This window comes from Acipenser ruthenus, chromosome 20 (assembly GCF_902713425.1).
Source record: "Acipenser ruthenus chromosome 20, fAciRut3.2 maternal haplotype, whole genome shotgun sequence".
In the NCBI taxonomy this organism is placed as follows: domain Eukaryota; kingdom Metazoa; phylum Chordata; class Actinopteri; order Acipenseriformes; family Acipenseridae; genus Acipenser; species Acipenser ruthenus.
This window is the reverse complement of record NC_081208.1, coordinates 2125919-2150322: the sequence shown is the minus strand read 5'-3', so window position 1 is coordinate 2150322 and position 24404 is coordinate 2125919. Positions and strand designations below refer to the sequence as shown.

The window sequence follows — 24404 nt, the reverse complement described above, 5'->3', positions numbered from 1 at the left end:
TGTTAGCACACTACTCTCCCCTAGTGGGAGGGGGGGTCTAACTTAAAAGGACAGAATATAGTAGTAGTTTTTAACTGTTCCCAGTGTTTTAGATCCTACTATGTCACCTGGTAGGCTAGTCCATGCATTTGTAACTCTGCATAAAAACATATATCGTTCATGTTATGAAAATAGACATTTCAGCCACTCTTGACTGTATATTCATTAATTGACATCTTTTCCTGGAACAGTATTGCCATTTAGGGTATATCAAAATGTACATTTACCCTGAGCAAATAGGCACACAGGTGAAGCCGAGGGCTTTTGTGTCTTTAACCTTATTACCTTGCACCCAGGAGGCTATTAAAGCAAGGCCCAGTGGTTTGCAGCTTACCATAATGTAAACATTTTTTTTAGGAAATCAAATCAGTAGGGACATTGTAGGAGAATTCCTTCAAGACGTGCAAGTTGATTTTAATAGTAAACTTTTTAAACACCCTCAGGGGTATAAAAAAAAAAGTGTACTGCAAAATACAGAGAAACTCAAATAACTCAAAGTCTTAATGAATCTTTCAGGTGGTGTCTTTCTTTCCCGTCCGGATAAACGTGATCAAGATTTCATTAAAGAGACAGCGAACTTAAAGTATCTGTCAAGTTATACTACAGTGTAGTATTCATGTTTTACAGACACCTGTAGCTCATCTCTTTCTTTCTTTCTTGATTCCATCCTGACAGCATTGTTAAAGGGTTTGGTGAGTGTGTCTGATTTTGAAGGGTTTTTTCATTAAAAAAAAAGCAGTAAGTGTGACAAATCTTTAAAGAAATATAGCTTGGAGTATCTAATATAGGTGGGTGCCTGTTAACGTTTATGAAACTATTATTTCTATAGTTTAACCATTGTTAAAACTAAAACTAGGAACAGTTTGAGAGCAACTGCTTAATTATTTATGTAAATAATTAAGACCCATCATTGAAATTCACGACAGCGTAAAACAACAAGCAAAAACATAAACATGTCAACTATGCAACTGCTGTGCAAATGTACTGTGATGAGCTGTTTCTGAGGGGCTGGTTTTTAACCAATTAGTATATATAGCCTGACCTCCCGGTCTTTAGCCAGCTTCTAATGCCTCAAACTACCATGTGCTGCAAACTAAGGGAAACTACCCAGGTTATTCTACATGACCACTTCTCTCAAAGCACTTCCTCGGCCACAAAAACACACATAAGGACTTTTCAATCGGGCAAGCATCAAACCCAGCCATCAACAGGCATTTTACAACACATTCAGTTCATGTTTCAATTATTTATTGCCCAGTTCTGGTTTTACTGAACACTGTTTTAACGTCAATTTTGTTTTTGATATGACGACTTCCTGAAACTCAGGTTTGTATCTCTGTCGGAAAGACATTTAGCCCTGCAGTAACCCAGTACAAGGAAAAACAAATAAATACATTTAAAACAATATTCGCTGTAGAATATCTTCAAGGCTATAAAATGCACAACTTTCTCTTCATATATGTATGTGAACCGTCCTGGGTTAGTTTACAGAATGTTTACTCACCTTGTTAAACCAGAACAAAAGTTGTGATACGAATACAGGTGGGCAGATTTTACTAATCTTTGATAAGAGGCATGTTAAAATCCAGGTATATTACTGGCCTGAAGATATAATCTATATGTGTTGTGTTTATTACATACAACTTAAAACCAATCTTACCAATGACGTATTGCTTTAAAATGTATTCAATAACAAAAATGAAATTCGAGAATATTAATGGAGAAAATCTAAACAAACTCTGCAACATGGGCTGACCTATGAGACTTTGGTTTTATTTATCTCAAATGTGCTTGTTTTTTGGGTGTGTATGTGTGTGTTATTTCAATGTTATTGATTCAGCCTTTACAGGGGTAAGAGGCTGGGACTTTGGAATAACATCTTTTCAGTTTTTCCTCTTTCTTTCTTTCTTTCTGTTTGCTGGTTTCTCAGACTTTCACCTTATTAGCTTCCACACACATGGAAACCTGGCCTGTTTCTCTGAACGACGCGGGACTTCAAAAGTTGCTGTTTTACAAGAACGATCAGGTTTACCTCTCAGAACAACCTTGTAAAAAAAAAAAAAAAATAGGCAAAAATCCCAAAGCCGAGAATTAAAACTGGTTTATATGATCTAAACAAAAGCATATTGAAAAGTTAAATAAAAAAGAAAATTGATAGAAGCAATACACACGCAAACTTACCACTACCTGTTTTCTTTGGTCACGTAGAGCGTGACAAAGCAACCCTTAATTATCTATCGGCATGTTGAACTACAGCTTTCTGATCTATACCAGACCATGGAAAATTTGATCACATTAGCCACATGTTGTTTCTAATATCTTTTCAATAAAAATACATTTTCCCCCCATAGCTATAAAACGGCCACATAAAGTTTATTCAAAGCCACACGTGGGACTGCTGTTAATTCCCAGCCCTAAGCAATGTAATCTATCGCCGAGCTTAAGGTAAAGAAGTTATCATTTAGTATTTTATTAAGGAGTGCTTTAGGCCCTGGAAGAAGGGCTTTATTGCTCCTCAAGCAGCATGCCATACAATACAAGACAAACATTTGCTGTTTTTCCAGTAAACTCAACTCAGATGTGGAGGATTTTTTTTTTTTTTCAAGAGGAACTTGGCATCAAAGAAAAGTCCCTTTTAAAACAAAAGATCTTCCCTTCCACAGGTCTTGCCCTGAACTGTGTCCGGTAGATAAATACGAAAGGTGTCAAAAGAAAAAGCCTCGAGTCTCACACACCTCGTTTTAATTAAAAATGTCTAACAGTACTTAACTCATGGAAGAGGGCGGTTCAGCATCGATTGTTTTTCTTTAAAAAAAAGAGTCAGCATTCTCACAATAGTTCCAATTTTTTTGTTTTACTAGTTATTCTGTCCTTACAAAGGTCACAGGTTTTGGTGTCCATGATTGTCAACATTTCAGCCTTTTTCCTCAGAAGCTAAATAAAGGATACGGTTCAGCATCTTGTTTCAGCCACTTCCGCAAGAATTTATTGGGAATGACCCATAACTAAGCAGACACATGTTTCAGCTAGTACCTTCTACTGTGTACTACAATGGCATCGGACATGAGAACGTATCACACATATTCCTGTTCTGAGGCGTCTACACCTGTTAATCGCTGCTAAGAAGAATGAGAATATAGAACCAAAACGGTACGAATGAAGCTTGAGTTTTGCCGTCTGTAACATCAGATCAGCTCAACACAGACAGCCAAGTTTGTACCAATAACCCATGTGTGCACTTTATACATTTGGTTTATACAGGAGTGTGCAAATTTACCAGAACACCCCATTGTTTCTGTTGTTTTGTTGTGCATATGAAATTAAACCACTGTGTATGAAAATCTTGGGAAAAATAGGCAAATTAGTAATTGTCTAATTGAACTCATGACTTTAAAATGCCGTGCAATTAATTTAAAATAGTAAGAGAAAAAGAACACATAGCCAAAAATGGTAAAATGCATGTTGTTTAAGATGCCTAATTAAAGCACAAAGTGGTCTAACATTTTCACACGAGTGTCTATGGTTTCTATAGCACTGGCTACTGATCGGAAAATGAATTTTCATGGAGGTAGGTACATAAAGGATATAAAATTACAAATCTTGAGGTGTTCCAATTGTCTATTTACCGATTTACTATTAATTTTCTGAACATGCTTACCTCATCGCCTTTATCAAATAGACAAATCTGTTATTTGGTGAAATATTCATCTATTCATTGTAAACAATATCCTGTACAACAAAAAATCCTCGCTCATGTAGTAACACCACTTCCTGGTAAAGTGTTTTTTTTTGTTTGTTTTTTTTCTCTCTCTCGATGTTAATGAGAAAGTGTTCCCAGGAATTAAATCAAAGCTGACAACAATCAGTGTTAACAGAGTGGGATTAGCAATGCCAAGAATGTTATCAACTTCCATTTTATTATAATGCATTTGGAAAGCAAGGTCCCAGTGCCTTGGGTTTACAGCACCCCCTTCCAAGCCTTAATGTTTGAGCAGCACAGCCAGTTTAGAGTACTGGAGAACGGGGCAAAGTGAGACGGAGGGGTTCTCAATACTGTTTAATCAAAAATCATCATTAGTGAAACAATGCACCCTATTAAGTTACCGGACCAGAAATGAACTTGGATAATCAGTTGCTCAAAATTGTTTTAAAGAAAACCCCTTTTAGAAAATAATTGCATCGATAACAAATTGGGTGTTAATTCTTGGAGAGCCTGGCTAAATAAGTTTTTTTTTTTTTTTTTTATGTCCAAAACAGAAATTTAGCATAATGTGAATAATAGTGTTCGAGAACTAGAGCGACTGTTTCTTAAACATCATGGTTAAAATGGTGTTAACCACACTTCCGCTGGTTTGGAGTTAAGAGACACGAGACTGCAGGGATGGAAAGAAGACTCCCATTACATAGCAGTTTGATTCATTCCTGGTTTTACTAGAAGTATAATAAGACACACCTTAGCTTGTTACCTATACACCGGGGCCAATCAAGCACATTTTAAAACCTGGAATGGGTGAATCTGCTATGCAATAGGAGTCTTATTCCCAGCCCTGGAATGGGTTCCAGTAATAAAAATGATCATTATTGTTCTATCAAAAAATAATTTCCCTCCAATGTTTTGTTACTTTCTTTGAAATTAAATATAAAAAAGTGCGTGAGTGGGGGAGTGAGTGAGAGAGAGAGAGAAAATGCACAAATACTAATAGAATGGAAAATGTCAGCTGTCTAGCCTGCTGACAGTTAATCATTACCTGATGAGTTGAGGAAGTCACTGTATGTTACAAATAAACTGTAGCTAATTCCCCCACCCATGCTTCATGCAAATCTTCCCTATGTTGTTTGTGAGCAATCTCAGCTTGTAATGTGATCAGGAATAAAAGAGAAAAAGGCCCATTTGTTTCCAACGGACAGCTTTCCTCTTCATATCTGCACAATAAAACCGGACGGTACGTGGAGAGTCAGAGATCTGCCTGCTCCTGTTGATTAATTATACATTTCTGTGCACTTGCTTTAAAACCTAGAACCTTTTGACCTAGAACTCTTGATACACCATAGCCCGATTGAAGGGAATGCAGCAAACACTGTGTGATACAATTCAACTGGTGGTGAGCGCAGTTATGTGACATCTCTATCCGGGAATAAGGGAGAGCATAGCCCCTTTTCACAATGTGATGCTCTGTCTGGGGCGGCAGGAGGGTGGGGGGGGGGGGGGTATTCCTCGGGAGACCAAGCAGAATTCAGATGGACGGTAATGGACTTCTGATACATACTTTACAAATGCTACCCCACCCCACCCCCCCCATTCTGTCCTTGTTTCTGTAGTTTGCCAGGGTCAGAAAGCAACTTAAAACCCCTATTAATGAGAGAGTGAAATGTGAGGTATGGGAAGGGGAGGGCTGGTGGGGAGAAAGAGAATGATCTGGCATGAAAGCTGCTACGAGAAGAGGGCCAGGTGGTTGTGAGGAAGCGGTCCTTTTGACGTCTAGTCCTTTGGAGTAATTAGCAGACTGGATTCAATGGTAAAACGAGGCCTTTAGCAGCCTGGGATAACCCCTCCGAGGGCAGGATTTGCACTTCTTACAGGAGCCGCAAGAACAGAAAGAAAAAACGAGGCCGCCTTTTATCAAGCGGACAAAGTGGGAATTCTTTGAAAAAGGTACAGCCAAAACGTTCCAGAGTAAAGCATCTGCAAAGTGCACATCACACTCAAAAAATAGCTAGCACTACAAGAACTACAAAGACAGTCTATGGTATGCCTTCCTAGACTTTCAGGAATAGGGGCTAGGTTCAAGGCAAGCCATTGCACCTGCTTAACAACCAGGCACAATCCAACAAGGACTTTTCCCTGCAAACCTGCAGGAAAATCGGAAAAAGCCTGACTTTGAAAGTGAAAGCTAGTCCAGTGGTGTCTATCACCTAAACTAAAAATCCAATGATATAAAAAAATATTACTTCTTTGAATTATTATTATGGGTCACCATGGCCTGTAATCAGTCCGTAATCTATAACCATAAACCTTATCCTATTAAGAGCTGACATTGTACCAGCAGTCAGACAGAAGAAAAGGAAAAGCTGGACTGAATTCATCCATGCATGGGCTCGCCTGCAATAAAACCCCTTTTTTTTTGCAGATTTTGTTTTGCTGATTATGCAATTATGTTAGGAGAATATGCAGCAGGATGAACAGCATGAGTTAATTGGGGGAAAAAAACACAACAGAAAAAGCCATTGCCTCAGATTCTAGAAAAGCTTAGTGTTACGGAATTTTAAAAGCAGGTTTTTAATGAAAATGCCTTTTAGGTCTTTAAAGTACTTTAGCAAAGTATGCATTTTCTTTAGAAGTTTGAAAACCACAGAGAAAGGGGGACACTACATTACCTGGCATGCTCTTTGGGTGAAATGTTAAAATAAAATAAATACATAAACATAAAAGTCCTTATTGTTTCTGACTGATGGCTGTCAAAAAATATTGGATGTGGTCCAAAAACTCTACAGAAAACAGGCTTCCACTGAACTCAAGAGCCAGACACCAATAAAACAGATACACAAAACATATATCTTAGCCTGGTCAGTATTGACAGTCTTTTTCTCTTGTGTATGCACACAATGACTTTCTGTGCACTGTATTGAAAACTGATAATGGTTAGATTAGCGCCTCTTTTGCTCATGCATGTTCATGCAAGCCCTGCAGTTTTGTCGGTTTTTTTTGGTAGCTTTTTTCCTGCAGCACAAAAGTCCTGGTTTTGATTTTTTTTTGCCACCAAAATGTAAATCATACTCGCTTCTAGACTGGAATGTCTGTTGTAGATAAGGGTTTGCCAACAATTATTGTAAATAAACAGCATTGAATAAAAGGTATGTCTATTATTTATTATTAATACTGAAGGGGGGGGGTAACATAAAACAGATTGCTGGGAAAAACAGGAACCTCGTTGCAAAGTTTGTTTTTTTAAGAGAGAAATTATTTTTTACCCATCCCTGTTTGAGCAACAGAAGACTATCATGCACCATACAACTGGTCAGTCAATGTACATGTTTGATCAATACAAAATATGCTTACAACCCAATTGGAGTGTATTTAATTTCAAGATAGAAATCCTTAAAACCAAACAAACAAAAATAATAATAATAATTAAAAAAATACTAAATTCCCTTGAAGCCCTTTGAAAAAGACGTTGTCATTTAACTTCAAGCTTCTTTTAGGGTTTAGCTCTACTGAGTGTTTAATAGTTAGTGGTGAAAAATGTTAATTTGCCTTTAGGATTGTTGTTGATGTTATGGTATCTTCAAATCAGATGTGCTTTCTTTACTTTTTAAAACGCTTCCCCCCCCCCCGCCCCCCCCCCCAGACAGTAAAGAAACGTTTTCAGATAGCTGCTGGACCTCAAATTATGCCATTTGTTTTCCATCACTCAATAGCTTTTAGTTTTGCTTCGGCCGTGCTGTGAAAGCTTCATTCACACAGGATTTTGCTCTGTATGTTTTTGCAATTCAATATTTTCACACACAGCCTCATCATTACTCTGGAACCGGACACTCTCAGGATAAGGCTACAGCTTTTAGGGACAGAGAAAAGACAGTATTGTCTTGAAGCTAAATTGCCCATCTTGAAATGCTTTACTCAACATGGCCCCCCCTTACTAAATTGGATTTAAACACTATATCTCTGTATAACAAGTTTAAATTCCAACGTGCAGTGTTAATTGTATTCTGAGATTTCAGGAAAACTAACAGCTTCCCAGTAACTAAAAAGATACAGGAGCAACTGCTCTCCTTCATGGTATATTGAAAATCTTGTCCAGACAGTTTTAGTTATGTTCTGTTTGTGATGAATTTAGATTCAGGTTTAGAGTTTAACATGATTGAGTGTAGAATTTATGAAATATTGAGGAGATGTATTGCAATAAATTAAACTTAAAACTTGAATTCTGGGCAAGGTCTTGATTTATAGGATCAAATCAAATGAGCAAAAAAAAAAAAAAAAGAAATTGTATTGCACAACTTTAAAAACTTTGCACAATGATAGGAAAGGCTATAATGGCAGTAGTTATACAGACTCTCTGAATTTGCAAAGACATACATTTCCATGGGAAAAAAAATGCAGGAAACAGGGAAATGGCATTTCAGCTCATGTTGTCACTGCATGATGGTGCACATGCCAGTGCTTCCAAACCAGCAACAACAACAACAACAACAACATCAACAACGTCAACATATCTTTGAGATTAATTCACACCAATAAACCTGCCAGATGGCCTGAATGGAACGGAGCCATAGCCACTGAGCTACACTGAAGACAGACACTGTGGATACCCTCAGTGCTGACAGAATTAACCTGTTTATATAGGCCCAGGAATTACACCATACGATAGCAAGACAGTAAAGGGGACCCCTAAACTCATATTGGGGATAAGGAGTGTGTTTTTAATTACAGACCCGTATCAGTTCATTCAATCATTTCTAAGGAAAAAAAGTGAACTGTATACTGTGCTATGAAGTTCTTGGTTCGACGACAGTAAGCTGCTAATAAATTGCGGCCTACGTTGTTGACAACACACATACACCACCGTTGGGCTGTAAATACAAAGTTAAAGCATCATCATAAGAACATAAAAAAAGAGAGTGGAAAAATTGCATGTATTACATTTCTTAGTTCCCAGATTGTAATACTGTCAAGAATTTGTGTTAAAAAAAACCCACATAATGACAAATTCAAATTTGATCACAACTGGATAAGTGGTTCTCTAGATACTGCTTAAATGCAAGTGCGACACACGGCTGTACGTACAGAAGCCTCATAACCCCTTGCTGGGATTATAACGGGGATAAGAATAGTCAGCGCTTTTAATCCTGTAACACGGGTGTATATAATAGCAGATTTGAGAACAGAAAAAGAGATTAAAAGGATGAGAGCACAGGTTTCGCTGTCCACTTTTATTCACAGAAAGACGTTATTCAGTCTTTTGAAAATCGACAACACCTGATCACTGTTTAAATCCCAATCTACTGGAGCGACACTAAAATCACACCCTTTCTGATGGTCAGAGAGAAGAGTTCTCCGCAGCGAGATTAAAAGACCCTGACACTCGTTAAAAGACTTTTCATTTTATTACAAAGTGCCAAACATCTCCTGACGATTGTTGAATTTCACATTTGAAATTGCAGTGCCAATAGCGACAGGGGTCATTTTCTCCTTCATTTTACAGTCCGTTCAAATTTAAATAATGTGTTAAAAAAAAAATAAAGTGCTTGGTCTTGAAGAAAGAAAACCACAGTGATACTGTAATTGTTTCCTGTATTTCAAAAGAAGGTTAAAAAGCATTTTTTTTTATAATTGAACCATAATATTATGCTGGTGTCAACTGACAGAAATAAAAGCATAATCCATTACAGCTCTAATGCTATTAGAAAAAGAAAAAAAGGTTTGGGACTTGCACAATAAAGACCATGCGCATGTTTTTGACAATCTGTTATGAAGGAGAAAGTTGAGTAACAAAATGTCAGTGTGTTTTATGAAGGTTTTATATCAGAAACTGTAGGTACTATATAAAACAGGTACCACTTTAATCAATGTCACTTATGCGGAACACAATCCAGCAGCAGGCGAAAGCAATATAATTGACTATAGTATATGGGTTTCTCTATTGACTATAGCAAAATGTTACTTTCTTTACTGTTTCACTCCACTGTTGGCGTTATAGCTCTTCCTGCATGATGCGCATTAAGAATAAAACCAGAAAGAATATTTTAGAATATTTTACCCCATAGGGCAGCAGTGTGGAGTAGTGGTTAGGGCTCTGGACTCTTGACCGGAGGGTTGTGGGTTCAATCCCCAGTGGGGGACACTGCTGTTGTACCCTTGAGCAAGGTACTTTACCTAGATTGCTCCAGTAAAAACCCAACTGTATAAATGGGTAATTGTATGTAGAAATAATGTGATATCTGTATAATGTGAAATAATGTGATATCTTGTAACAATTGTAAGTCGCCCTGGATAAGGGTGTCTGCTAAGAAATAAATAATAATAATAATAAACCCACTGATGCCTTAAGCATATCTACACACATTCGACCAGGCTTGGCTACGCTTATAACAACCAGCAGCATAAAATACAGATTATATTTTATAAAAACAGAACTGGCTAATTTTAGTCTTGCTTTAACATAAGGGCTAGTCAAACAGTTCTCTGGGTTTCCAAAAATCACCAAGAGTGAGATCTAATGCAATAGTGATGTGTTTAAGATATTGGCACTAATGCAGTTAAAAGAGAGAGAGAAAAATAAAGGGAGACAGGTTAAGGTTTTTTTCCAGTAGGCCGCACTGCAGTTAATGAAATTAAACACACCAATAGTGCTCTGTCTCATGGGAACACAAAAATCAACATGCCACCAGTTTCATTTTTTATTAAAATAAATTGCAGCCAGCGAGATGGGCTAATTGCGTTCCAAACTGAAAAAAGAAACATTCCACTGATATAATTAAGCCAATTTTCAGGGACAAAAATAGTCAAAGAGGCTGTTAAATAAGCAGAGCATTCATCAGGGGACTGGGTTTTTTTTCTCTCTTTTTAAAAAAAAAAAAAAAGTTAAGCATTAAACAAATATAGTACTGGCTTAGCCTGCTTGTCTGGCACAGTTATCTGATAATGATGAGTAAATTATTGTGAATCTTAACATGCCCCACTCCCCAGCAAATCTGACAAATGGTAAAAAGCAGACAGGCAGACTGATCATTCAGAGTCCAAACACATAAAAGGAGCCTCTATCTTTGAAAATCAAAAGGACTTCCAAAAAGAAAAATACACTGTAAACAAAAACCCATCCATTGTTTCGTAAACATATTTAAGTAAGACAAAAACACGCACCCACACACAGTAGCTACAATGCAACAAACACTCACAAAGTTAGACAATTGGTTTGAACTTCACAGCATTGGCTCAGTTTCCTAAATGTTTGATTAACATTTGAACTAAAAAGGGAACAACTATTCTAATGCTTGCCATCAACCAAGTTCATTTTGCACTGGGCCCAATGATTTAATAAAAAAAAAAAGCCTTAAATCCTGTTTAGCTAAAGTGACAAGCACCACTACAGCCCAACAGCCGTAGTCGCATCAGATACAATGCAATTAAAGAACTTGTCTTCATAGCAACACCACAATGGCCATGTCATTGCTATAATTTCGATTGTATCCAGGTGTAGAGCTGAAGAGCCGGGGAGTAACAAAGAGCTAAATATCCCTTATTGCAATGCAATTCCAGTACTTCCACTTCGGGCATAAAATCCAATGAAAAGTGTAGGTTGTCTACTGGACAGTTACCATCCAGGCATCTTACTGATAACACCTCAATCTGTGAGCAACTGGGCTTGGGCTATGTTGCTCCAGTGGAACTCAACAGCAGAGCCAACATAACAAGAAAACACAGGGCTCTGAGACTGGTAGAGATGCTATCTAAAGACTCACTGTATTTGTTTGATTTTCATTGTTTTTAATATACTACATGTTGATTGTGTAATAACATGACACCTACAATGTGGCTGCTGGTTAATTGTTTTGTCTTTTGGTTGAGTATTCATATCCTTTGTCAAATATTGCAGACATGTTTTATTGTCTTTTACAAAAACACAGTCATTTATAAACCTTCGTCCATTTTCAGCATGCAGCAGCTTCCTTTTATTGAATAAGTGTCTTCCGCCAGCTAATGAAACTCAATTCTCGGGGGGTCAGCTGACACAAAGCTCAAACTTGTAGAAGGCCTCCAAGTTCCTCTTAATAATGGCACTCTGTACGAGGGAGTGTTGATAGCTGATAATAAGTGCCCAGACCATGTACAGTATTTACATAATGACGTAATTTCTTAAAGTCATAATCCCAAGGTTAACCTCGGTTTTCTTAAATAGAAAACATGAAATCGTTCCTGAAACTAGGCCAACGTTAATTTTAAGAGATGAATAATTGTTCAAGTTTATAATGTGTCAAGGAGTTCAGTGATCCAGGGCTAAATTATTTTGCTCAATCTAGACTACAGTTTTACTACAAAGTAGAGGTTAGTATTTAAATACTAAATGATTATCCCAATATTACAAAGCACTGCAGCTTGTCATGTTCTGTATACATTATTATTATTATTATTATTATTATTATTATTATTATTATAAACATTTATACAATATAATTAAATGTAGCTGCTTAAAAAAAAACTGTTGATATATATAATTCCAGTGTCTCGTTTAGTGTGTTTTATTTGTGTATTTGCTTGCGATTGTAAGTCGCCCTGGATAAGAGTGTCTGCTAAGAAATAAATAATAATAATAATAATAATAATAATAATAATAATAATAATAATAATAATAATAATAATAATAATAATAAATCATGCACATTGGCTCTTTACTTAGCCTTATCATTTGTGGGTGTCTCAGCTCCAATATATTAGGCCAACACATCTTAACGTTTACAGACATTAAGTTATGTTGCTAGCTTTTGTTTGTTTTAAATTATTTTGTTCTTGGTTTACAGTTAAAGCAGTCAAACAGTATAAAACTGGATTAATAGTATTGTACGAAAGGCCTTTAAAAAGGGGGAAAGGGGAAGGAGGGGGGGTGGTGTGCTATGTGACAAATTACGAGAATTTCATACTGGCGCGTTTGTGAATTTTCCAATACCGTGACGTAAGTTTACCTCCCGCCCCACCAAAAAAAGGACTGCAGAACGTCAACACACCTGTGAACTGGAAGCAAAATAAATAATAATAATAAAAAAGGTCTTTCTCTGAGTGGCTGTGCCAAACACATTTTTCTTGTTGTATGAGTAACTTGTTGTAAAGCCTTGTTGCCATGGAGACGGGACCCTAAATTTTGTCTTGACCAGAAATTTAATCTTTTTAATCTTTTTTTAAAAAAAAATAATATGTTAGCCTTTATGTTTTACTGCAGTGGCAGGTCGAAGTCCTATTTGTAATCCAGACATGAATTATGGTATAATTTAGTTTATTTTACAAATTAATGGTCCGAGGATGGGCCTACTGCGTTAAATCCATGCAGCATTTTTAAACTTTTTTTTTTTTTGTACTTATTATATTAGTTTTAAAATGTAAATAAAACAATTCCACTTGTTCTCAAGTGAGGATTGACTGAAAGCTACTATAGCCTACAATGTTTACTCAGAGAAAAAATAAATCCTGGTCAATTCTATGTGCAATAAGTAGACCTGATTTCAAGTACCGGTAAGTACTGAAATACCCATGGATTAGTAAATGGGGTCACATAGGGCTATGGTTGGTCGGTGTGCGTGTTAAAAATACAACCAGGCCTACTCAATTGTAAACAAAGTAACGGGTGTATTTAAACTTTGAATACAGCTAATTAATATTGGGGGTTGTTTTCCCAACCCCTCAAGTCATTTTTCTATATGCTTAATTATTTAGATTTTTTTTTTAATTGCTTCTCGAACGGGACATTAAACTATGAGCGTGCGCCCATTGGAACGCATTTTAGAAGACTGCAGCAAGTTTTATTTATTTATTTTTTTAATGCCAACAACGTTCTATTGTCATACAGTACTAGATTACAAGAAAAATAATAAGGAATGTTCAAGAACGTAGCTGCACAATAATGGTAATTGGATTGGAAAAGCTAAAACAAAAATAGCTTTAAAAAGGTGAAATAAGGCACCCCGTGAAAGCTGGTAACTGTTATAATTGCACTGACTAAAAATCCTATATCTATATAAAAAAAAAAGTTCCCAATAGATCTAAAACAAACAATAAACCGCTCTGTTGCAATTAGAGAAAATGTATTTTGTTCTCTGTTCAGTCTGTCTTCGCTCGTTTTCTCTCATTGTGCTGTAATTCGATTTGGAGTTTCAGGATTTACTTTCGCGTTTTACTCTTTTTTTTTTGTTTGTTTTTAACGTGCCTGGTTTGCATTAATGTCACTGGCATGCAGCTGGGCACGGTCCTTGTGTCTGTCTGTGTGTGTGAAACTGCTGTAAAAAAAATCAAAATGGTGCATTTGCATTTAGGTATTTAAGGAATTCTACTATTGAAAATATTGTTGTTTTTACCGCGAATGCACACTTACCTAAATTGCAAACTATGTCAGTCTTTACAGTACTGCAGCTGCCACGGTTGATCCCAGTACGTAAGCTTTACAAACTCCTGAACTAACTATACCTGCATTACGGACAGCAACTTGCACGAATTGATACAGAAAATTAATATTTAACACTGTCACACACCGTTGAAAGGACTTGCGCCTGAGACGTAAAATAATGTTTTACAACAATCAGAGCAAAGGGTGTTTAACTCCTCGTTCACACTCCCATTCATTGGAAATAAGCAATGTCCGAGTTATACAAATAAACTAAACGTGTTGTGATTTAATGCACCGTAAAACCCAAGAACTATAAAAAGGTTTTCATCAATTTTCCATATTAGAGAAAACATGGAATGTAATGAGCGACATGTCTGCGCATACAAACGGTAATTCAAGAAAAATCGCATATAGAGTATCTTAATAATAATAATAATAATAATAATAATAATAATAATAATAATAATAATAATAATAATTAATAGGCTATGTCGTTAGTTAATACCTTTTACAATAGTTAATACCTTTATTTATATAAATTTATTTTGGAACAGTGTGAATAAGTAAAGTTCAAATCATACCATGATTTTTTAGAAACAGTACAATAGGTAGCCTAAAAAAATTATATATATATATATATATATATATATATATATATATATATATATATATATATATATATATATATATATATATAGAGATATTTAGATAGATATATAGATAGATAGATAGATAGATAGATAGATAGATAGATAGATAGATAGATAGTTTGTGTTTTAAAGCACACCTATCATACCGATGTTTAATATATATATTCATATCTTTCTGTGTTTATTTACGGTACCTTCAGTGTTTTTAAAAGCACGAATTAATTACCTTGTCATTTGTGTGAATATAAATTATATCATGAGCCAATAACTACATTCGGGCCTTTAAATAACAAGTTAAAAGCTTTTATGTAGGACACTATTAAAGTCGTGTACTTCCTACCAAAAAGTAATGTGCATATACTTACATTTTTAGGACGTCACCTTTTAAATGTCACCCTCAAATTTCATTTACATGTATACTGTGTCTTCAAACCACTATACGGTTCCTACTACCTTTACTACCTGTATCGTAGACAGACAAGCATAGCCAGACTGTATATAGCTTCGTACCTTCCAACACAAATTAGGGAAATGCTCCAGGGGAGTCCCTGTGGATTTAGTTTAAGTACCTTAAACTCTGTAAATCAGACCTGCGCGATTCCCCTTCTCAATAATAACTGTACATATCTGTACGAGCAGTTTGTATCTTTAATAGCAACACGTGTTAAAATCAAAACATCTTGGATAAATTCCATTATGTATCACACACACTACAGTAAAATGCAACTCATGCATAGTGTTTTTATTCTTCTAGCAGGCTTATGCATATGCAGCTGTTTATTTTGTAGATCGCTATAATTTTCACCGACACCGTGAGTATTAAGGCACGGTGTTTAAAAAGAATGAAAGTCTGCTGAAATGTTCCTCGAGTTTGTTTCGTTTGTTTTCGGCTTTAAAACACCACAGCACGTAATTACTGTCTAGTAGATGCAAATGCAAGTGTTTCTTACATTGCAGGTTACTACTCAGACAGTTTGGTTAAGCTTGTCTGAGACAACACTAGGCAGAATAACATGGAGATAATACAGATCGATAATTAAGATCAACTCGGTTATGTGTTTAATATATAATTTATTACACCTTAGCATATTTTAACAAGTTACCAGTTGTTAAATCTTACAATTATTTGTAATACAAAAAACAAAACAAACAAACAAGTAAAAAATGCATAGGCCTATTAATTTGGAATGCATGCATTACAGGTTATGTTTTCGGATAAAAGGGCATTCAATATTTAAATTTCAAGAGAAGAAATGCACTTTGTAATTAAGTAGATTCCCCTATAAATTATTTGCTGTATTCCCCATCCATGCATTGGGTGATATTTTCAGTTAAAACAAAACAAAACAGTAAGAAAAAAACACACACACAACATCTGAATTTAATCAGAGTCCTCTCATTATTAAACACTTTCGGATTGTACAGCAATTATTCCTAAAGACGCGACGGTTTATCCAGCGCTATTCTTTTCTTTTACAGTGGAATTGGCCGTTCCTGCACAGCCGGGGAGCATTCAGCTCTGCTCTGTAATATTCCCCATCTGGTCACTGAAAACACATATCAAGAGTCCATCCAAATGACCAGAAATTATTAAACTAGCAACATAAAATAACAAGCGGCTGACCCTGTTCTGGACACTAACACGTGTGATCGATTGATACATTTAGATGAAGTTAGGTTTTATTTACGATACAACAGTAGAGGTACAGTAATTAGGATTCATAAAAGATAAATGGAAGCAAACAACATCACGATGATGTGTGTGTGTGTGTGTGTGTGTGTGTGTGTGTGTGTGTGTGTGTGTGTGTGTGTGTGTGTGTGTGTAAGGGGGGGGGGAGCAAAATGGTGGGTTATTGCGTTTCATTTTAATTTACTGTTTTGTTTCAGGAATATACCCGTTTGGTTTATAGACTAAATATCAAATATTAACTTTAGACATTAGAATTGTTATTAGACTTAAGCATGATATTCTTTAGGCTTACATTCTTTACACACACACATATATATATATATATATATATATATATATATATATATATATATATATATATATATATATATATATATATATATATATATATATATATTAGCGAATAATTGGAAACAACCATGGCATGAACCATGCAAGGTCCTTATTACTGAATTTTAGTAAACTAAAATAATTGTGATTACTGTAAAATGCATTTGTACAAAACTACACATTACAGTAAAGGACTTAATTAGTTCTAGAACTAGAAAAACACATTTACGTGTAATAATAATAATAATAATAATAATAATAATAATAATAGGTTTTACAAATAGGTTTAGTATACTTAAATACAATACTTAACAGCTTAACGAACAGTAATGCTCTCTCTTTAATTGTATTTGGTGGTGTAGTTAAATGAAAACTATTATCCATCCGATTGAAATTAACACGTTTGTTCTATTCATTTAGCTAATTAAAACCTACTTTGGCGACAACCTAGAACTCTATTAGCGGCCAGCTGATAAACGCTGTAGACATTTTGTTGACAGAAATGCCCTAAATGCAAGCATTATAAATGGCATTTTTATTTGAGTTATTTTTGGAAAATTTCACAGATATTATATTTTTCCGCCAATAAGCGATACTTGCCTCAAAAAAAAAACAAAAAAAAAAAAAACACAATAGTACCGGGAACTGTAATATCACAATACGCGCTAATGTTGGAACTATCACATGATATTAACAATAAAAGAATATACTTTAATAATATCCATTGCCTCCGTATACATTGCAATCAAAACAAAAATGCTTATACATAGGACTCGAGTTACACAACACTAAGAATTGTTATACAACACAAGCAAACAAACACGACTTAAACAAACAACAACAAAAGCACGAACCAAATCTCTCTGGAAACAAACTGCATACACGACAGAAACAGTAAAACAAGACGACAGTGAGAAAAAAAAAAAACACAAACTATTCCAATGCAACATGTTCCTCACGCGAAATAGGCTACCAAGAAGTTTGCAACAGTCCAGAGAAATGCGTCTTCTTGCAACACGGACATTATCGATTGACATTCCCAGTAGGAAAAAAAGCGCACTGAAAACACAGAACGGCCCAAAACAAAACAAAAAAATCCCCCATTGGTGAAATTCTTTTGATAAAAAAAAAACAACACTCCATGAAAACAGATATATTTGTGTAACAAATACTTTCTCCTAAATAACGTGTCCCCTGAACTCTGTGTGTGTGTGTGTGTTTCCAACACTCAGTAAAGTCTCTTCCGATTCTAAACTCCGTGGTGTCTTCGACAGTGCTACAGCGCCCACTATTTCAAAACTCAGGAATATTATTTCACAAGACTTGGAACGGCTCAATAAAAAAAAAAAAAAGTTACTATCCCTTTCGTCAACTTTTACTTAACTTTCCTTTTAACAATTCCGTCCAATTTCTAGACTTCTTGGGTTGGAATCGATGTACCTACAACGTACCATTTCGCTTGGAATAATACTTTTGTATCGTAAAACATACAGGACGCCGGAGCTGCTGCTTCTTAGCATAAGAAACTTCTCACGCTGCGAACTAGCAACAGCAAGGAAAAAAGGGTGGACATCCAGACCATGACATATTTCAGCATGCATTTCGATTATCAAACGAACAACAAGCAGAATACGAGCGTTTGTCGCAGGAGCTTTGCTTTGAAAAGGACACCTCTGCGATGCGCACGAGAGCTTGGAGGACCTAACTGCTGGGTGTAAGTGAAAGAAGGAAACAAAAAAAAGACCTACTTTTGGCCAGTTTTCTCGCCCTTGCTTTGCATCTCATCTTGTCGGCTTGTAGATTCCTCTCGTCCTCCTCGAGCCCAGAAGCAGCAACAACACTATCTTCATCTCACAAGCATTGTCAGTTTGGACACCTTCGCACATGCGCACTGGCCATTCAATCTGACACCATCGCCCGGGCCAAAAAACTTTCAAATGTATTCATCATCATCACTTTTTGTCCTATCGTCTCCCCTTTAGATCACTTATCTCTCTCCTCCTCCTCCTCCTTCTCCTCCTCTCGGCACCATCGCACGGCTTTTCCTTCGCTGCCCCTTTAAGAGCAATAACTCTATTTTCTCCAAACCCGAGTGCCTGGGTCTAGCACTGGACACTGTCTGGGATAAAGCAAAGGTACCATCCATATGTAGCAAGATGCATTTTATTCAATAGAACAATACTGACCCTTGCTATTACTATGATAGTTATACTAGTCCGGACAGCAAGGTACAGTATAAACAGGCATGGTTGATGTCGTTATTGATATTGATTTTTTTCATATTTAATATGTATTTAATAAAAGTTTGATTTTTTTTTCTCATGAAAACAATGCGATACCCACCTCGTTTTTCATTTAATTCTACTTCAATGCTATTTGCACATTTTTTTAAATACTCATGATAATCTGTATATATTTTTTAAACCAGCTGTTAACACCACACACACACACACACACACATATATTATATATATATATATATATATATATATATATATATATATATATATATATATATATATATATATATATTTTAGGTGACCTTGGTAAATTAATGTTAAATTATATTGTGTCTGTGACCGCAGCGCATTTTAAGTTGGTCTTGTCTTTTTTTCCCCAGCGCCCTTCAGTTATTTTTGACACCATTAATTAAGATTCATCAATACGTTTTAAAGGTAAAACGAATCGCGTCTCTGTCTTTAACAGTATGATTTAGCACCCCGGGTGCGCGGTCACTCCGTTTCACATACTGCCCAATGTAACACGTTGCAGTTGGCTTTTAAGTATTGAGAACACATTGATCGGAACGAGAAATAGAAGTGGTCGGGATAGAGTGGGTGCTACTGCGCTGGGCACGATTTTCTTCCCCTGTTATTACAACAGCCCCACAGCGCAGTCAACCAACAGCCAAAACACGCGACGTTCTTCCCCTCAGCTCCCCCAAGAAGACTTCAAGCTCTCTGTATTTGTTTTTTGGCGTTTGCATCTTTATACAATAACAATATATACTGACAGCATATTACAAGACAATTAAACACTTAAAGTTAATAACGTGGTGAGTATCGCTTTCTCTTACTCCGTACCTGCTTCGCATGTGCATGTATCGATGTAAATGGATTTGTTTGTGAATGACATCGACCCGGGATCATTATAAAACACTTAAAGGTGTTACATGCTTGCAAACCGATGCGGAGTTTGTATGTTGAAGGAATTTACCGTGAAGAAAGACAGTATAGCTCTGGGGTGTGTGGTGTTTCTAATTTCAGACAATTATATGAGAATACAATACATAGGCTTGTGCACCAGTCACTTAAACAATAACACGAAATAAAGACCTAAACCTAAAAGTGAATTGATTTGCATTGACTGCGACGTTAGCAGATAATTATCGACTCGATTGATTCTCTGTATGTGTCTACAAAAAAGATACAGACCAAATGAATGTAATTCCACCAGGATTGTACCGCTTGCGCAGAATAATGTGACATTATAGAGCAATGCAGGCCTGCATCTGAAGATACCCAATCGATTATGTTTATGGCTGTTGTCAATGGAGGTTGAAATGTTAATATCAAAAGAGTGGCTCAATGGAGATGCAGAATCTATGTTTTCTATCCTATTACGCATGTGTTGGTACATTCAGTTTATGGGTTAGTATGATTCATAGAGTATTGGTATTTCTAAATATATTCAGGTTGTTAATTTGATTTGTGTAATTAATGTTGTATTTAATGTATACTTAGAAAACAAAGTGGATTTTTTTATGTACTCTTGATGCATATTAAATTGATAAATATGAAACGGTCATGTGAGCGAATCTGTCTGCAATGTATTAATATGAAGTTTCATTTAGCAGATATATTCTCAAAGGATTTCAGGATGAAATAATTGGAACATTGTATTTATGATAACGCTGCTTTATGTTCTTAACCTGTCGGCCCAGTATACGAGTCAAATATAGCGAAATTATAGCTTTTGTAAATACATTCCTAATGCACAATGCCGGTGTGAAAAGTTGACAACCTTTTCATTTGACACGACTTTTATTATGTGATCTTTTAAATACAAGCCTTTATCTTCTTTCATGTTGTGCTTTAAAAGGCATGTTACATGGGTATAGAATTCAGACTTTTGTTAAAACAAACTTGGTGATTTTGTTTGAACAGAAACGCTGAACTATGGCCTATGGAGGGGGGGGGGGGGGGTCATGAATATGTAAATAAGTTAAGTTCAAAGATGTGCCAAAAAACATGAATGCAGTTGGACTTCTTCATACAATTCTAGGACTTTTTTTACTGGTTTGCTTAGTCTTATATTACCAATCCCATACTATAATACCTGTTATAGCTTCAATCAATTTTAGGCAGCATTTATGGAAAGGCAAATGGTCTTGTTTGTAAAACCTGAATCACAAATAGGACTAACATTAAAACACACACACACACACACACACACACACACACACACACACACACACACACACACACACACACACACACACACCACTAGATTTGGTTACCTGGATATGTTAACCCAAGCCCAGGTATAACGTGACGCCGCTGGGACAGAACGGCACCAGAGCACCGACGATCAAGATCAAGGACGTTCTATCCGTTTAACTCTTACCGTACTACCAACTCTTATCACATGGTTAATTATTATTATTATTATTATTATTATTATTATTATTATTATTATTATTATTATTATTATTATTATTATATGTATGATTGCAATGTATTTTTTTTTTTTACAAAGAAAGTTTCATAATTGTATACCATCTGCTCGTTGTATTAAAAGAAGACTTAAAAACACTAGCTTGTGCGATAATACATGTCAGTACGGTGCAGAAAAATTTAAATGTAAAAAAAAACAATGCAAGGTGATCTAAAAATGACAAAAAATACGTTTTCCTTTCGTCAGGGTCTTTAAATGTAAAATAAAAGTATTTATTTAGAACAAAAATGGGAAATACAATTGTAAGTAAATAAAACAAATTGTGTTTGTGGTTTTGTGTGTTTAATAAGTTACAGTTTCACATCGAAAAAAAAAAGCATTCAGCTGTCTATTATTATTATCCTCAATCACTTTCTACCATTGTATTATGATTAACCAATAGATCGTCTTACTACATTCATATGTAACGCATTTTACACCTTAAGCAAAATGCTTTCACAACTTGCATCTGATATTGTATATACCATCTAATTGTTCCCAAATAATACAATTATGATAACAGAAAATCATTATTTCGTAGTTGACAGTATTCATTTAGAAATTAATTTCATCTTATTTTAAGGTCATTAAATGTCTGTGTGTATGTGTGTGTGGGAGGGGGTTATGCATGTACGAAAACAGGAGCCCATCTGTATTTCAGATTTAGGAAATAAATAAGAAACATACAGAAAGTGCCGTTTCCTCAGTTAATGACTGTATTCCCAATGGGCATTCGAGGTCCACGTTCTTGTGGCTACAGTATCAATTATTATTACGAGTTGTTTACCAATCCTTAAGTATAATCTATGTAGAATATATTTACCCCGATAAATAAAAGTCACCCATTCAATGAAGAGTAATTAATCTCCCACAGTAACAGACTGACATGTCTTTATTTTTTAAGCAGGTATACCAATTTGAGAAATAATTATATTATTAGTATTATTATTCTCGAACAGAAGAGTAGCCGATATACCTTTGGGCCAATGCCATTCCATAAGCCGTGTGTTACCCCCGGGAGTACAATTCCCGGTACAGACACACACAAAGCATACATACAATTAGTCATTTTCGTGTTAACCAATGGTTTTAACAGCTTTGAACAAATAACACGAACATTTCACGTTGTGCAGACTATCCGTGGAAGTAGGCTATACTTGGTCGCTAAAATGTCATGCAAACCATCTTGCAAGGTATGTATTGAATTACAGTATGTGGTGTTTTTCTTTAAAAATGTAAACAAATGTAAACGATGGGAAAAAAAACAACATAGGAGGTTTTTGCATAAATTTGGTACACCGGTGGGACAATTATACATATATAATTGTATAGTGCCAATAATGGAAATATGTGGCAATAATATTGTGTCTAATGATTTTAGTGTATAAAGCAGGTGTAGTAGGCTATAGGTACTCGGTGACTGTTCTGTCACAGCATAAGCAGTACATCATACAAATGGACAAATAAACATATTTTACAGAGGCTTAGAGGTAAGTAAAAATAAAGAAAAACACCAACAAAAACGTTTTGCGTAAACAACGCACTTAAATTGGAATCTGGTATTAGAAGGAAGAAAACATATCTGTTTTTACTTTATTTTTTTTCTCTTATGGAATGTGTTGTGGTTTATTACTAATGCAATTATTTAAAAAAATATGAACCGTTTAACAATGAACTACTGTTACATTCTACTTATGACGTATCACCTTTATGTAACCTGCCGTATATATATATATATTTCTGGTGACTAATAACCATTAAAGACAATTGCATTTATTAATCTTTAAAAAAACAAAAACATAACGCGTTTTCTTAAAAGTCCCTCCCCCCACCCTTAAAAGTATTTATAACTTTGTTTCGTCTAAAAGTAACAAATTGCAATGAACTGAAGAAATGAACAGAAAGGTGTTGCTGCCCAACAAGCGTCCACTGGGGAATAGTTTTCTGCGTCATTTAAACGTCGGAGTTTTACAGCTCTTGGAAACCAATGTTTTTTTTAAAAAAACACACGCATTATTTTCTTTACAGAGTGTTGGCATTTTCCTGTGGTTTGAGTTCAGGAAGGGAGGGTTACTGGCCGAGTCCCCGGAAATAGGCGCTCAGCGACCCCGGGCCACAATAATATCCGCTTCTGTGCCCCACTCGCTTTCTTTCGAGCGTCGCTTACATCTTATTAGAAGGTGCCCGTTTGACACAGACACGCGTGGAGAAACTGGAAGAGCAGCCGTTAAAAATTGAATTATATACATGCTTTCATTGAAGCATGTCGTTTATGTAATGTTATGATTCATGTATATATGATACATAGCAATAATTACAGAATGGGGTTGCCATTAAGCCTCTTTTTATTTCGAATGACACAGTACCCCCGTCCCCCTCCAATTTAGCAGTAACAAAACAAAACACAGCATTATGGAGGTAGACATTCCTTTAAATTATATTTAAGCAAAACATATGCGGTATATTGGTTTGTGAAATTATTATGTCCTGTTATAGTTTAGATAGAAAATACACGTAAAAGGCGTTTCTAACCGTGTAAACTACTGGTGGAATGCCGTTCATAAAACAATGAGAGAAACCGTAATTTTAGGCATTAGTGGTAAGCTAATATAATAACCGACAAACTATTTTCCATTAAATGTTAATGACAATATATGTTGTTTTTATCATATCTTAAGCAGAATACAAGTTTTGATTAGCCTTTTCATATGGCATATACCCACTGCAATGGAAAATAATAGCACAAAAAACTATATATATATACATATACACACACACACACACGCATACACACAAGTCACTCATAACATGGACCAGATTAGATGTACGGACTGTAATGTATTTTGCTTGTCAAACAATAAAGATCTTGAAATCAAACTTGTGAAACTA

The 24404-nt window shown here is 35.6% G+C and overlaps 1 protein-coding gene across 7 annotated transcripts in view; it reads right to left on the bottom strand.

The window, feature by feature from the left end:
• The window catches only part of LOC117425596 (histone-lysine N-methyltransferase PRDM16), a 220319-nt gene that overhangs the window by 171924 nt on the left and 23991 nt on the right, over positions 1-24404 (bottom strand). For 2 of the 7 annotated variants that reach the window (XM_058993084.1, XM_058993089.1), the window contains exon 1: positions 18548-18930. The exons of 1 other annotated variant lie outside the window; for it this stretch is intronic. In XM_058993084.1, the coding sequence (XP_058849067.1) occupies positions 18548-18584 (37 nt within the window). In that variant the 5' untranslated portion in view covers positions 18585-18930. Of the gene's footprint in view, positions 1-15144; positions 15361-18547; positions 18932-24404 lie in introns of those variants that run through there. 4 more of the 7 variants (XM_058993088.1, XM_058993090.1, XM_058993085.1 and 1 more) reach the window with 3 other exon arrangements.